General features: G+C 35.0%; 1 protein-coding gene across 1 annotated transcript in view; it reads right to left on the reverse strand.

The window, feature by feature from the left end:
• Positions 1-17,231, reverse strand: part of LOC118733129 (tachykinin-like peptides receptor 86C) — a gene marked incomplete at its 3' end in the record, with an annotated part of 215,040 nt that overhangs the window by 76,288 nt on the left and 121,521 nt on the right. Inside the window, 1 exon segment of the mRNA XM_036462373.1 lies at positions 3,354-3,434. Within this exon segment, the coding sequence (XP_036318266.1) occupies positions 3,354-3,434 (81 nt within the window).

Below are 17,231 nucleotides of genomic sequence, written 5' to 3' on the forward strand. Positions count from 1 at the left end.
TCTAAGTCAGAAAAATTATCTGGCAATAAAATTCGTCTTAATCTCTCATTGACTGGTAGCTTTCCGTTCCCAATGTCCGTAATTATCGCGATAATATCTCGGCTGCAGTGTATGTATGTTCGTCTTGCCACACTGTTGACTATTTCAGGCAAGCATTTATCCCTCCCGCTAGTGTTAATCGAGAAATTACAGACAATGTTTTCGTAAAATCTCCTGCGAACAATATTAATGCATTCCCGAATGGTTGAACGTTTCCGCGCAAATCTCGCAACAATCGATCAAGAACCTCATGCGATTTTTTACGTACCGGATGTTCTGGAAATATTGCACGTGGGAGTTTCGATGATTTAAATGTTCAATGGCAGCTTAAGAGCTGAATCAGCAGTGCTTCCACCTGGTAACAGTGTCGCAGCAATTCCAGACCAAGCGATAGCTAAGGTTATGTAACATTTTGATCGAACCGTTTCCAGGATCAATCTGATAAGGAATATTTTCCTAGTTCCTCCTGGTGTATCCAACTCCGTCATTTATCATATGCATATTCTTCTTCTACTTTGGCTTTGTAACCGCCTAAGCCATTTTGGACGAGCTCGACAAAGAACGCCAGTTATATCTCTCTGTGCCAACTTGATCTCTCCATTGCAGTGGGCGCTCCCTATTCCTCTGCTCCCACCAGCGGATTGCAAGTTGAATTCTGGAACTTCGGTTCCTATTGGAACGAAATGTCAAAGCCAGCGGAGCCGCTGTATTTTCATTCGCTGCACTATGTATATTTCGTTATTAATCTCATACAACTCATCGTTCCATCGTCTAGGGTAATCCCCATCGCCCACGCGTAGAAGCCTGTAAATCTTCCGTAAGATCATTTTCTCGAATACTCCAAGAGCTGCCTGATCGAATGTTGTCATTGTCTAAGCTTCTGCGCCATATAACAGCTCGGGCATGATGAGTGACTTATAGAGTGCGGGTTTTGTACGTCGAGAGAGGACTTTCCTCCGGAATGTGCTACTTAGTCCAAAGTAGCACTTGCTGCCAAGAGTTTCGACAAAACGTTTAACCTTTTATTTTTACGTATATCGATCAGAAAAGAACCAAAAGAGCTTCCTGGTTCTGTTTGTTTAAATTTTTTATATGTTGACGATTTTTACATGCAAATAGCTATTTTTGAGAGCCAAACTGACGATTTCTCACTTCAGTGACCTGACAACACTGCGGCTGGAGACTACTCGATGCTGGCCCTGCGGAAAATGTATATCACTAAATATAAGCTAACTCTAAGTTGATTAGGAAGGAGCTATAAGTCACTTATTATCTGTATATTTTCTTTGACGAAAGCTAACTATATTTCTATGGCAATGGCCGCGAAATAGTCATTTCCATTTGATGTCACTAACTTGCAACTATGTAACCACTTTTGGGCATAAAATATCAATAGGAAAAACAAAATATTTTTATTTATTTTTTGTTTTGTTTTTTATTTATTTATTTTATCATATTTCATATTTGTTTACATATTCTGCTGTAGGTGGTCCCATATTCGAACTCTGTCAGACATAACCTCAAAATGATAATACGAAATTTCTATCTTCCTTTTATTTGTCCTCAATTCGAAAAAGTATTTGCTAAGTGCAGGATATCTAAATAGAAACGCGATTAAAGAAAACTATCTCGAGCTTTACACCTGCATTACTTGTCCACTTGTTTCAAGTTAGCTTTTTGTAGCTAACTACAAGTTATATATTTTAGAGAAATCCCGCAAAAAAAGCTACCTCCAAGTAGGTTATTTTTTGTTAAGTGATAATATTTTTCTGCAGGGGGTCTAAGGTACATACAAAAAAATACACATACATACACACTAGGGATGCCAATCCCGGGATTCCGGTGTTTTTGACGTCCCGGAAATCCCGCGATTTGCTTGCATTAATCCCGGGATCCCGAAAATTTTGAAATATCGAATTGATAGTAACAACTTGTTGAAGTATGATTTTGTAAAATGCCGTTTTGACTGCAATTAACAAAAAGCTTGAAACTGTACTTTTAAATTGCAGTCTGAGCCTTTTTTGAAGAAGATTTCAATGAATTTACTCATAGCGTCGCTATTGTAAACGAAACAGAGAGTTTTTTTAGGAAAGTTAGATAATTTTTTAGATCAATCTACTAAAAACTTCCTCAAATCGAAAAACTTATAATTTGACCGACGTGCTGGAAAAAGATGTTCAAATATTTTGTAATGGAGGGGATAGGGGTCATTATCTTCAAATGGATTATGTCTACCTTTTGACAGTTCAGCCTAAAAGTGTTGATGCCGAAATATGTTTTTCATCAGTAGGTTTTGTATGTAAGAACTGAAGGTCAAGCTTAGAAGACTCCGCATTGAATGCTTTGCTGCTTTTACGAAAACATTTTAAGTGCAATATAATAACAACAACAGCAAAAAAAGGTGTGTTTGTTTTCAACCAGACCCAACTACCAACATGTAAGTCGACCCGCTGAATCCGATTCTGAGATCCGTTTGACTCGTACACCCTCAAAATTTCTAGTAAATTGCGAAAAAAATGGCAAAAAATTCTCCATTTGCAATTTCTTTATAGAGTAGAATAAACATGTTTAGAGAAACTGTTTTTGTATATTTTTGTTTTATGTTTTTTTATTAATCGTCACTTTATATAGTACCTGGTATTTACATTATTATTTGTGATGTATGCGTTCCTCAATCACATGGTTTTTTAAGTTGCTAAGTCCCAATTTAAACATTGTGCAGGAGAGGAAAAAACTTCGTATAGCCATTTTCTTCACGTATTTCGCAAAACTTGGAATACAACATTTTGCCTGTTTAAAGCAAAGCAAAACTCCATACGAATCGATACTTATTAAAAGATTTCGAACTTTTTTGGCCTTATCGAATTTTCGGAGCTTTTTTTGGCCTTAGCAAATTATCCTTTCATTTAATATAAACGAGAACACATAAAACAAGGACCTTTACCCTTTTCGAAACGATGCAATTTTAATGTATCTAGCCTCCTATATATGATTTTTCATTAAAAGTGAAGTTAGCAACTTTTCACTCTAAGCTAGCGATATATGAGTTTTACAATCAGTTTCTCGTAAATTTTAAATAGTTTTATTTAATGGTATGTTTAAATGCTTTCAGATATTGAATTTTTACTCATATTCATAAAACTTATGCCCCAATTTGACCGGGTTTACTTAAAAAATATCCCGAAATCCCGGGATCCTAATTTTCCTGATATTTTGGCATCCCTAATACACACATATGTATGAATCGCTCACCGAGCATACTTACACGAGTGTTCGTGCACATGTTTAACGTTTGTGGCTAGCTTAATACGTACGCATAATCCGCTATCGAGGTTGGATAACGACCATCTGGCCATAACATGAAGCACACAGTCCGCGATTTACCATTATAGTATCTGTAAGAAATGAGATTAAAAAATTATTTTATTATCTCTAGCTAAACAATTTCGTCCAATATAATAAGTGCGGTCAAACGCCCTAATGCAATAATTTTGAGCGCATTTTTCTCTGAAAGGACACCAAAACGTAAACGCCTAAGAAGCATCTACCTACTTTACAATTTCAGAAATGAAAATTTCATGGTGTGAGTGCTAAAGAAAGAATATGGGCCATTCTTTTTTAAATCGGAAGGATTTCAAAAAACAAAATATTTCATGTCTCCGATTCGCTTCAAATTTTTTATGAGTTCTATACATGAAATATTTAAGATGCCACGTATTGGAGGAACTTTTATTATTTTTCTTTCTTCGTAGATATAATCTGTCAAAATTTGGATCTTTTCGTGATTCTGACTATTCATGTACTTCTTCAAATCGTTATATCTCGGGTTCTGCTCATACTTAACATTCCTTTATGTATATAAGATGGTCATGATTGTCCTAAAGCTAACTTAGCTATTAACAGTTGAACTTTTTGAAGTTGATTTGCATAGTTAAGACCAGTAAATTAGGAATTTAAGACTATCGTAATCTGATGTATTTTGGAACGAATTTCCGTCCCTTGTGTTTCGGCGTTGTGCCATCTTCAGTGTCATTTTTCGTTCTCCCAAAGAAACGAAACGAAAAATGACACTGAAGATAGCACAACGCCGAAACCGGTTTATCTCCAAACCAAATTTGATAAGGGATGACGGAAATTCGTTCCAAAATACATCATACACCCACCCTGTCGGAAACAACAACAACCAAAAAGGAACTATCGTAATTTATATATTAATACGCTAACATAAATTTTGTCTCCGTTCGTTTGGCGATTTAACCTAGCAGAGTTTTTATGGTTTAACAATTGGTTGAAAATTACGGCCAAACCCGTCGTTTAAACATTTTCGAAATGTGTATAGATGTTGCTGCAATATGTTCAATTTGACATGTTTCGCCTATTGTTTCACTACAGCTTTCAAATTAAGCTTTGAAATAAAGATAAATATGAAGATGAAGAAATAAATGATAACGATGAAGTAAAAAAAAGAAGGCAAAAGTGAAGATAAAGACGAAAATAGAGATAAAGGCGAAAATGGAGACAATGAGAAATACAACAGAATTAGGTTAATAGAGTTTAAATTTTCCGATAGGAATCGAAATAAAATCAGCCATAAAGGTTACTGAAATTTATCGAACAATCGAAGTTTATAATTATCGAAATTTATCCATACTTATTAAGTTATCGCAACGTATCTAATTATTCAAACTGATCAATGTTTACTTAGTTGTCGAAATTTATAGACACAGAAACTTAGTTGTCCAAATTTACGGTTAGTTATCGAGCTATAAAAACGTGTGGGATTAACGAAATTTGTCAAGTTAAAGAAATGTATCAAGTTATCGATATTTATTGAATTATCATTATTTATAGACTTAACGAAATGTATCGAGGTGTCGTAATGAATGGAGTTCTTTCAACTTACAGAGTTATCGATAATTATTGATCTACTGAAATTGGTTGGTTCAACGAAGCGAAGTTTATGGAACTTTCAAAATATATCGGTTTATCGAAAGTTATATAAGCTTATCGATTTATCACTGCTTATCGAATTTAATCATCTTAACAGAGTGTAACGAGTTATCAAAATGTTTAGATAGTTTTCGAAAAATATGGAGATGTCAAAAGCAAAAATTTATAAAGGTATCCAAAGTTTTTACATTTTTGAGTTACCGAAATTTATCGAGCCATCGAATTTCACAGTTATCTAAATTGGTCGATTTAACGAATTTTGTTGAGTTATCGAATTTTAGTGTTCTTGACTTTCAACATTGATTCATATCAAATCATTGAAGTTTATCGATAAACTTGAATGTATCATGTCAATTCCAAGTCCTGCCAAAGTCCTCCAAAGACCTTCTCAGATAAAAAAAGTTTAGTTACGTTTTAGCAGAAGATTTTCCGGTTAGTTAATTTGTACCGTATAAGTTTTGCTACGTGTTAAGTTAGAAAACCTCTCCAAGGCTTCTAAAACTAGAAAAACTGTCGAATTTCGACAGTAACTGGCACTCTAGTCTTTGTTTAATTCACTATAAAAAAATAAAATTTCAAAAATATGGGCGTGTTTCAAAAAGTATTTTAGCAAAAATTTAAATTTGATTGCGGATTCCAATCACGGTTGCCAACCGTCCCGTTTTCGGCGGAACGGTCCCGGATTTAAGAGCTAAATATTTCCCGGTCCCAGTACAATACCTTTCAGAATGCAAAATGTTTGGCAAGAAAAAAATTTAGACATCTCGTTGTAAAAAATTTAGAACTCTTTAAATATTTACATTTTACATAATATTGATATTTTTCTATTTAGAGTCCGACCAAGGTACATTGAACAGGTAGTATCAGTAGAGCAGCTGATTTGATTTATTTTCAAATTATTTGGTCTCGAAAATGTCAAATATATTTAATTTTTTCTCACAAAAATTCTGAATTGTTAAAATCCATTTGCATGTGAAACCTTTTTCCATACAAAACAAGCGATTGAATAGCTGCTTTTGGAACGTTCGCCCAACTCAGCAGCACAACCGCTGATTACTGGCCCTTGTAAAGGATGGATCAATGCTTCGAGAAGCAAACAAATTTACTAGGAAAGAAAGTTGCATCAATTTTTATTTTTTCCAATTTCAATTTTTTATTTTTTATAATTTTTTGTATTTCACATGGCACGCTTTGATTTAGAAGAAAAAATTCAGAACAGTTTTTGACACTTTCGATACCAGAAGCAACAACAAAATACACGCAAATGTTGTTTTTGCTCTACTGATACTACCTGCTTAATGTGCCTTGAGTCCGACCGATTCCAATATTTTTTTTCAGATACCGATGCCGATGCCGATTGATCGGCTTATGGGGAAAGAATTGGCCGATGCTTATGCCTATGCCAATTCCATAAAAAATTACAAATAAATGTATTCATTCATAAAATCAGTTAATTTAACGGAGTTAACAAAGCAAAAGAAAACGAGTAATTGAATTATTGGCTTGTTATGCAACATTTTTAGGTCCCAAAAACAATTACATTTTACATATTCCATTTACTAATCGACCCCTGTGGTCAAATGGACTAGTTGTAAACTACCTCGCAACTAGTATGAACCACATGCCCAATTCAGTCAGCCAACTATCTTTTTTCCATGCAATCAACTGGTATTTTTAACATGGGGATGTCCTACGAGATGGCAATTGTCAGATTTCGGTCAGAAATATACCTGTCTCATACTAGTTCAAAATAGACAGAAAAATACTAGTCCAATTATAGATCAAAACCACTACTTTGGAAGAAAAAAATAAAATGAATTACTGAATATACAATAAAAAACTTTTGATTAAGTACGCTTTAATATATTACACATTTTTATTAAGCAGCCATTGATTTGCCAATAACACTGTAGGTAAATTTTTAGGTTTTGAAATATCACAGCTAAACCGCCAAACACGTAAATTTAATTTTGGCCTCTAGATTATGATGGTGTTTTCAGGAAATCCGTATCACATCAAAATTTTGAGATATTTAGGGGGAAAGTCTTAGAGTTCTGAAAGTGAATTTTTCGTCGTTTAAAACACTGTGCTCAGGTTTTGAATTTTATTCTGGGCAAAGGTTTTGATAACTGATCTTACTTAACTGGGATCTTCTAAATTCACTGGCGTCCTCCGTTTTTCCAGATTGGCTCTAGTTTTCGATATAACGGTGCTTAAAAATCTGCTTAAATTTTAGGTTTTTTGTTAATAACTACCTCAGTTTTAAGGTTATTTTACTGAAATTTCGCACGTGACTGTATTTTGATATTACCTTACCTATTTCAGATATGTGGTTTTGGGTTACAACTCATATTTAATTTCGTAATATTTTTTTATAATATTAGTTTATATATTATTTGGACCTAAATTTGGGTTCTCTTCAATCCCGTTTTGGCATATTTTGCTAGTTTCTTTTGCTCGAATGATTTTTTTAAGTCAATCGTTTTCCAGCGAATCGGTCCTCAAAACACATAATAGATTGGTGAAATCTCTCCCCTAAATCGTCGGTTTCTGTTGAAATCAGTTGCTCGTAAAAGTCAAAGTGACTGTGTAGCATGTAGATATTAAGCGACATGTGCACATCAAAGTTGTCAAAAGATTCCATCAAGTTCGCAATAAAAATGGCATATCCTGGTGAACGATTTTTACACAGAACGTGTTTAATTAAAGCCCGAACTGCATCCAATGCAACGGCTGCTGTGCCATCAAGAATTTCCAAGAAGCCTTGATCCTTCATTAATCTTCTGATGTACGGCCCATTAAGCACACCTGAAATAAAAATTATAGGGTTCTTAAAGCAAGAGAGAGATATAATAAATTATATGTGCGAAAATCTCTCAAATGGGCCACCCAAAATTGGACGGTCAAGATATTTTCGCAGAAATCACTTTATTCGGTTTACAACCACTTAAGAGATTTTCACTCATATACAATCAAAAAACTACCTTCACGGATTTTTTCAATGGAAAGTTTTGGAAAGGCATTATTTTTCAAATATAGGAATGTAGTTTCGTTGACTCTAACCAACTGTTTGATGTAGTTCTTAACAACACCAAGTTTGATATGTAAATCAGGAACCATGATTTTATTAAGCGCTATCATGGGCTCGTGAACTACATATATTGAATTGACCAATCGTAGCCCGTTTGCATGCCAGATAGTAGTGAGAGAACTTTAAAATCTCAGTTCACGCGCCACCTGTGCTCTTTGTACTTGATGCAATCTAAGATTAATTGCATTGTTTCGTATGATTCCTTTATTCCAACCGCATACAAGATAGGAACGGGTTTCTTGCTACTATCGCGATAGAGCAAGACTGCTTTCAAACTTCGCTTTGATGCGTAAGTAAAGAGACGCCATTGTTCGGGTTTATAGTCAGTAATTCCCATTTCATTCATCAAACCTGCAACACCAATGCCATAAGCCTGAGTGCCATCTTCCGATAACTTGAAATATTGCATAAACGGATCTTGTCTATGTTTGTAGGCCATTACTTTTACTCCTGGTGCTAAAACATTCACGCTTTTCAGTTCTGATGCCAAAATCATTGCGTTGTTATGGAAGAGATTTAATTTACACACCATGCGGTTTAGGTGTTCTTGGCATATGAAAGACGGTAAATTGTTTTCAATCGGAATGCAATCAGATCCATCATCAAGTGGTAATGGCGTTGCCATAGACTCTTTGCAATCATAGACAGTTTCGAGTTCGGATGGATGATTGGGAACTTGTAATGCATAACTATGTGCAACAGGTAAATGAGCGCTCGGTACACCTTTGTAGACGACACAAGACCGATCTATTAAATTAAATATTTATGAGTATATGTACGTACATATATATCGATGGCTGAGTGGAAGATCGACCTATCTCAGCCGCCGATTTAAAAACTGAGATAGGCATTTTACAGGTATTTCGAGATAGGGCGGTTTTCAATAAAATTCTGAGATAGGATGTTTTTCAATCAAATTCTGATGTAGGGCGTTATTGAAAAGTTTTCTGGGATAGGGCGTTTTCGAACTGGCTGCCGAGATAGGTAGATCTTCCACTCAGCCATCGATATACAAATGTTAACTTTGTTTGTTCGGCGGACAAAAACTAAAAAAGTTCTGCACCATATTTTTTTTAATTTGGACATCTGCGCCGACTTTCCAAGGTTGGTTATACTTAGGCGTGGTACCTTCCAAACATACAGAAACTTTTACCTATTTAATACACTCAGCGATAAAGGTGAGGGCAAACTATACATAATTTCATGGTTTTATTTAAATTTACTAACTTTTTCGATTGAAACCAAATGTATTGTTGGTGCATGAATAACAATTTTCCGCTTCGTGTTTTCCGGGATTTTTCCAAATCATTGGTAAACAGAATGGTAACCAAAATCGTTTTTTTGTCCACCAAAAATTCTTCGCACTAACGCAAGAAATACATGTGAATTCGGGAGTGTATTTATTTTGTGCAGGTTCAGATTGCAAAAAGTACCATTTATAGCAGAGGTTCCCAAACTTTTTCCCCCGTAGACCCCTTTCAAAGCCTTACTGGTTACGGTGGACCGCCAGCTGCTACATTTCTCGTTTTTCCTTTATAAGTTTTGAAAAAAGGTTTTGAACGAACCATTATATCACATTCCTAGGCAAGTTTTGAAAGAATATTTTCGATACTAAATTTTATTAAAACAAAATGTCGAAATCAGCTTCACATAGAAACAGTGTCATCGTTAATTAAGAAAGAGATGTTCTTAAATATCATAACTTTACGACACTCACATATTGACTAGATTTGACTATTTATTATACCCGAGCGCACTTGTGCACAAGGGTACATATATTAATTTTGTTCTCATAACGGTTGTTTGTAACACCCAAAACGAATCGGGATAGATATAGACAAATGTATACATAAATGCTCAGAACGAATAGAGGAATCGATTAAGCCATGTCTGTCTGTCCGTCCGTCTGTCCGTCTATCCGTCCGCCCGTGTACACGATAACTCGAGCAAAAATTGAGATATCTTAACGAAATTGGGTATGTAGGTTTATCTTAGTCCAAGGTAGGCTGGTATTGAAAATGGGCGAAATCGGACAATAACCACGCCCACATCCCATATAACGGTAATTTTCGGAAATACGAAAACTGCGATATTTTAGTAACTACTGAAGATTATTCACTCAAAATTGATATTTACAACAATTTTTAAACGAAAAATAAGAATATTAAAAATTTTTGGAAAATGGGCATAGCCACGCCCATTTATGGTTACATGTGTATAACTTGGTAACCGCTGCACCAATATCAAGTGGCCGAGAATTTTTAAAATCGGACGATAACCACGCCCACATCCTATATAACGGTAATTTAAAGAAATACAAAATCTTCGATAAATCAGTAAATATTAAAGCTAATTTATGTAAAATTGATGCTTGCAACAATTCTTTTCCAAGATATACGTTTATGATAAAATTTTGGAAAATGGGCGTGGCACCGCCCACTTATGATCACATATATGTATATCGGTAACCGTCCTACCAATTTGTACCAAACTCGGTATTTTTATTGTGCTTGCCACATAAAAGCAAAACGTTGAAAATTATTGAAATCGGACTAAAATTACGGCCGCTTTTCATATAACGGTAAATTTCAGAAATGTTTGAAACTGCAATATTTTGAAATTTAAGGACGCTAATTTACTCAAAATTGATACACCCCGGCTTACCATCTAGCGGCAGCTTTCGCAAAGGTGAAAAAACATATATTTAATACTTTACTACTTGTCGGCCGCTGTGGTGTAGTGGTAAGCAGTGCCTGGGTTCAAACCCTGGTCAAAGCAACATCGCAAAAATATAGAAAAAAGGTTTTTTCTTAACAGCGGTCGTCCCTCGGCAGGCAATGGCAAACCACCGAGTGTATTTCTGCCATGAAAAACAGCTTCTCATAAAAATACAATCGCCGTTCGGAGTCGGCGTAAAACTGTAGGTCCCTCCGCTTTGTGTGACAACATCAAGGCGCACGTCACAAATCGGAGGAGAAGCTCGGCCAAACACTAACATTTGTGTAAGCGCCAATCTATTATTATTATTAATACTTGCGCCGGGTATTTAATGTTCAGCTCCGCCCGAACTTAGACTTTCTTACTTGTTTTATTATATTTTAATTTGAATTATTTGTTTATAAAAATATAATTTATTCCTTAACACACACTAAATGCAAATAAGTTTAATCTTTGAACAACATTAATAAAAATCGACAAACTTTCGTAAAAATTTCGAGCTTTCTATTTCAATTTTATCTTTTCATATTTTGCAGTTTTTTAGCTCATTCAATTTTAGTCTAATAAAGTGCAAATTTAAAGTAGCTGTAATTTACAGTTGATGTATGGCATATTTTTGCCGATGTCGGTATTTTTCCTCCATATTATCTAAGTATGTTCGACGATTTTTTTAATGAAGAAAATGAGCAACGACTTCATCAAAAAAAAATATTAAAAATCAACGATAAGTCGCAGCTATGTATTTTAAATTTGGTTTGGAGACATACCGGTTTCGGCGTAGTGCCAAATTTGACAAGGGATGACGAAAAATCGTTCCACATTACATCACTCTCCTACCCTGTCGGAAACACCAACAACGAAAATGAGAATGTATTTCAAACTTGCGCTTTATTTGAATTGATCGGCCTACCAAACTGCATACTCAAAATATGTATTTCTAGGAAATCTAATTAAAAAGCTTTACGAAAGTTTGTTGATTTTTTTAATGTGGCGTAAAGATTAAACTTTGGATTTATACGGGTTTTGTTAAAGTGTAAACTGCATTTTTATAAAAAAATAATTAAAATTATGTAACTTTAATATAAAGGGCCAATCTAGTTAACATGTATAAAGTTTTGATAAACACTTGAAATGTCAAGTTTTAGTACTGAATTCAAAGAAGGTGTCTCTTTTATCCATTCATAATAACTTAAAAAAATTTGTTTGCTAAGAGGTGTATCTTAAAATAGCTGCCTTGACATTTATGTTAAAAGTGTAAAATATGTAAATGTACCTACATAAACTTTCCCGTGAATACCATCAAATCATTAGTCTAGAAGTGAATCTATGTATGCATGCATGCATATGAGCAAATTAAAAAGTCGATACAATTTACAGTCGAAAAGTACAGTTTTTGTATAGATTTTTTATTTATTTATTTCGTACTGAAGGAACAATTTTATTTCCCAACACTGTGGGGAACTAAGCTAAATGGCCTAGTGTATTTCGCAAATATTCAAATACATAATACACCAATCGATAATTTTATGTATTCATTAAAAGATAATTTGTCATCAGTCTGAAATAAAAAAATTATAAATCGGAAAGGTAAAATAGTATAGTGTTATTAATTCAAAAATAAAGTTTCCTTTCACTGACGAAGGGGGGGATCTATCCAACACAGTTCTATGGGGAAAGTTGTTGAATAATATTTTTACTATGGTGAGACAGTTTTACCAATCTGCTGTGTGAAATGAAATCTTTTTTGACAGCAGTAAATGTTTGATAACCGCAGATTTATTCGGAATAAACTATTACAAATTGAAGTGAAATTAATATTTCATCAATTTAAGCCTTTGTATTACGAAAAATTACACACAGCAACAATCTTCGCGATTGTCAAAATTTTCTATGCATTTGTCAAAAATTTCACTAGCCCCATGAGCTACTGAAATTTTATTCACCTCATAGTTGTCAAAAATTTACTTGCCGCACACTTTGTTACCGATTCACACACGCCCAAACTCCAAAAAATTTGATTAATAACGAAATAATTATATGAAACACCATAAACAAACAAAGATAATAAAACGAAATAATGTTTATGTAAAAAAATAAAATAAAATAAAAAAAAAAAATGTTTGGATTCGCACGGAGTGGGGACCGAACCAGAGTCCCGCACTGAATGAATAAAGCACAACGTTGAGCTGCTTGCGAGAAACTAAGTGTGAAGCAAGCGAAATATTCACGGAGAGTAAGCAAGTGTGAAGGGCGTTCACTTATTGTTATGAAGAAGAGAGCGCCGGCTTATAAGCTAGAGATCTTGTGTTGAGCAAGTAATCACAAGTGTTTGGCTTATGAGCAGCGTTGCCAGGTTGACGTTTTTAACGTCATTTGGACGTTTTTTGTATCCTGTTGACCAGACATGGGCACTTTTTTGCCCGCGCAGTAGCGAAAGTGCAAGCGCGGGCTGGGATTGTTTTTCAATTTACGGGAGGAAGGGTATGAAAAGTTGCGAAAAAATTATTTATATCCCACCCATGATTCAATAATACAAGGTTCGATAAACTGACAGTTGTCTCTCTCGCACCGCTCCCTTAGCAGTGGCACCGTGTTGCTTCTTTGCAAATTTACATGGAAACAGTGTAGCTTTGGGTGAAATAAAAGTATAAGCTTTTGTGCAATATGTTTATTTGTATATGCATATGAAGCATATTTAACTGATGAAAACCTAAGCATTGGATGTTTACATCAATCTCATAGTAGTCTTATTTTAATTTTGAGTCATTTTGCAGTTTTTATACGGCTAAATAGCATATAAATTACGTAATTCACATAGATATATCAATATTACGTTCAACATTTCGTTTAAAATGCCAGATTTCCTGCAAATACATTAGAATTTACGAAAGGACTTTCACTACTAATTGCCTACTTTGCGTACTTTTCTACTACCATTTTCGAAACAAGGGATTGCATTCTTGCCCTTTCTCTGCCTTCGTAAATGCAACCTTTTGTAAGGGAGTGTCAAACCGCAGCTGTCAATAATTATCTAACCTTGTATTATTGAATCATGTATCCCACCGACATCATGTTCATCGCAGTACGGCTGCGGTAATACTGACTTTGTGTACCAAACAAAGAGCATACATTTTCCTCATATACACAATAAGCCATCGTTCGGACTTCGCTCCGATAGGAGTAGATTTGATCCGTTTTGTCGAAAAAATTTGAAACCCAGTCCTCTACTTCGCTCAACTGAAAATCTGCTCCGTTTTGTTGCATCAACAAATTTACTCTTCAAATAGAAAGGAGGTGGGGTTTTTAATCGAAAACTAAAAGTTATATTTTACCTTTTTATCGACACGATTGTTACATTGGTGAGCTACAGCAACTTTGCAACTTGAATTCGTGAATAGGCCCTCACAATCGCCCGATTTGAACCCGATCGAAAAATATTGCTCTGTCTAAGGTTCTGTAATTGCGTCGTGCCCACCAATGTAACAATCGTCCCGGTAATGAAAGAATGAAATAACTTTTTATTAATTTTAACCAAGGCATTTTAACTTTAATGATAAGTGCTCGTTGGATTAAGGCGCCTTTACACGGGTCGATTTTCTGGTAGATTTTTGTCGATCAACCAAAATCGACCCGTGTAAATGACATCTCAGCCACTAGCTGGTCGATTTTCCAGTCTACAGATATCGACCCTTATAAGGCCGCTTTAGCTCCTTATTTGTACAAGGATACGAGGAGAAATGAAATGTTTTTTATTAAGATAAGACATGCACATCTAGTACGAATACTTGATATTTACTTCCATTTTTATAGTCCGAACCCAGGAAAGAGCGCTCGGTGAAGGTCAGCTAGTGATCAAATTTACCAACAGGGCTGCCAAACATACATAGCTATGAAGTGCCATATTGAGGATAAAAAAGTGCTAAAACGTGCCAAATAGAAAATTAAAAGTGCCAAAAATGTTGGCATTCTCTTTAGTTCTTCCCATTAGCATTAAAATTAGACAAATTAAAACAAAAGCCCAATGTCAAAGTAAGATAAACCAGTTGTATACACTATAGAAATTAGAAAATTTTAGTTGAGAAAAAGAAGTAAACGCAAAGGATTTCACAAAAATATATTTAAATCTGGCTTTTTTTCAAAAGTGCCATTTTGGCACTTTGTGCAAAATTGAAAAATTCAGTGCCATTCCATGTAAAATAGTGCCAAAAATGGCACGGTTTGAGCCAAGTTGGCAGCCCTGATCGCCAAGTTTTTTATTTAAAAAAGCACCAAAATACTGAAAATAGCGCAATTTCCCCCCGCCCCCCCAAAAAAAACGCCAATTTTGTGTTGCTGTGTTTAATGGTATTTTCGCATATAAAGCTGTATGTTCAAATATTTTAGGTAATCACACAATGAAACTTGTAAATATGCGCAGTCAATCAATTTAATAAATTTAATTTGCAAAATGTTTTTTTATTCGTAAAACAATTTCCAAAACTTGGTTTTTCTAGGGGCTTTATTTTCATGCAATTGCTTACTTTTGTACAAATGCGCACACCCAGCTAATTATCAGAATATTCTATGGATTCCGTGATAGAGACTGTGTGGAAATATTGCGTTTGGATTATCTTGGAGCATATTATCCAGAGGAGAAGTTCGGCCAAACACTAACATATGTGTAAGTCAAATACAATGTCACCATAAAAACACGTTTTTATTATAAAATTTCCTTGAAAAGGGCACCAAAGAACAAAACAAGCGCTAAACTAAACAATTTTCGCCTTTCAATTCCCTAAACGCACTTAATTTCTTGCGAAAGGCACAAAGTTGGCAACAGTTATGTCGATGTCAAATTTGCTCATATACAAGCATGGACAGAGAGTGAGCGCCTGCTTAAAGAGCGTAAGCATCACATGCAAATACATGCGAGAGCGTAACAAAGCGAACGCAAATTCATTCAAACGTCAAGTTCGGAACACTTTGACGACTGCAACTTCACGACGTAACGACAGCGACACCATTTTGTCGACAAATGTCGCCTTGAAGCCAGCTTCTTAAACATTTTGAAGACCTCAGCGACATAGCAAACCGCTGATTTTAAAGTTTTACATTTTGGTATATTTATTTCACAAATTGTGTATTTTTATTTAAGTAAATAAGAAAAACATGAACAATCAAGAATATGTGATTAATTTCGCGACAATTTAATTTTGCAGCACTACATCTACTCATTGTCGCCGGCAAAATTATAAATAGATTTTATTTTATTGACGTCGACAATTGCAGTCCTGCAGCCAAGATGTCGTGCTGTCGTCAAAATAATTGTGTCCGTAAGAACGTGTGTATTTAAAATTTGACAGATGCTGCTTGTCGCTTTCTGTTGTCAAAGTGTTCCGAGCTTAATTGGCACACTAACACAATCACGCTTTCAGCTCGCGTTTACTTGGGGTAGTGATCACATCTGCTCATATACACTCCTCGTCATTTGAATTGCACATCCTTTCAATTCTTAGTATTTACAGTTTTCCGTTTGTTTATTTAATATAATTTTTTTGTAAAAATATCGTCACTACGAATATACGAATAAAGGCGCGCTGGGGTTTTGACGGTGACGGGGGGAGCCCCGATTTTTCAAATTCATTTATTTTTTATTGACAGTGCTGCGCATTTTATTCCATATAAAAGTTTTGTCGAGCATACTTTGTATGAGAGAAAGTGCGCAGCACTATCACCAAAAAAATTGTCAAAAATCACCGCTATTTTACAGACACTTGAAACTTGCACTTTATTGTACCCCTTTGACATTTTTTTAACTCTGTATAAAGTTTTAAAATCGGATGTAATGAATATTAAGTAACAAAATTAAAAGTGTAAATACTAAAAATTAAAAAGTTTAGCTATTCAAATGACGAGGAGTGTATGTGGCGTACGTTTGGGAGAGTGAGCCTTTTTACTCCAGAATGCGTGTGCAGTGGCTCTCATTGCTATACGTGTATTAGTAAGATTTGTCGCCCCCTTCCCGTTTGCCCATGATTTTCCCCTGATCTAGCCCGCGAAATGGGCTCGCTTGGCCGTACGGGCAAAAAAGCCCACACGGGCAAAAGTGCCCATGTCTGCTGTTGACGTTTGGACGTTTTTTGTGTAAAAAAATGACGTTGTTTAACTTCCCAGTAATTTTCCTCTGTTACTAAATCTTGTAAATAAAACTGATTCTGAATTATTTTCTTAATAAATCTTTACAAGCTTTGTGTTTTGAACCAGCGGCTTCAAAAGATATTTATTCTTTGGACACAGATGACTTAAATATGATGCATACCAAGCGTACGCGCATTTTTTTTGATTTTTGGATTAAGGATCCCTTGTTCAAAGGCTGGTTGTGTAAACACTTGAGGTTACGAGGCTTATTGTAATGTTTGCAGTTGCACATCAAAAGCCTAATCAGGAATAGCTG

The sequence above is a fragment of the Rhagoletis pomonella genome, unplaced genomic scaffold (assembly GCF_013731165.1).
Source record: "Rhagoletis pomonella isolate Grant_MI unplaced genomic scaffold, Rhpom_1.0 Rhpom_scaffold_00001, whole genome shotgun sequence".
Lineage (NCBI taxonomy): Eukaryota > Metazoa > Arthropoda > Insecta > Diptera > Tephritidae > Rhagoletis > Rhagoletis pomonella.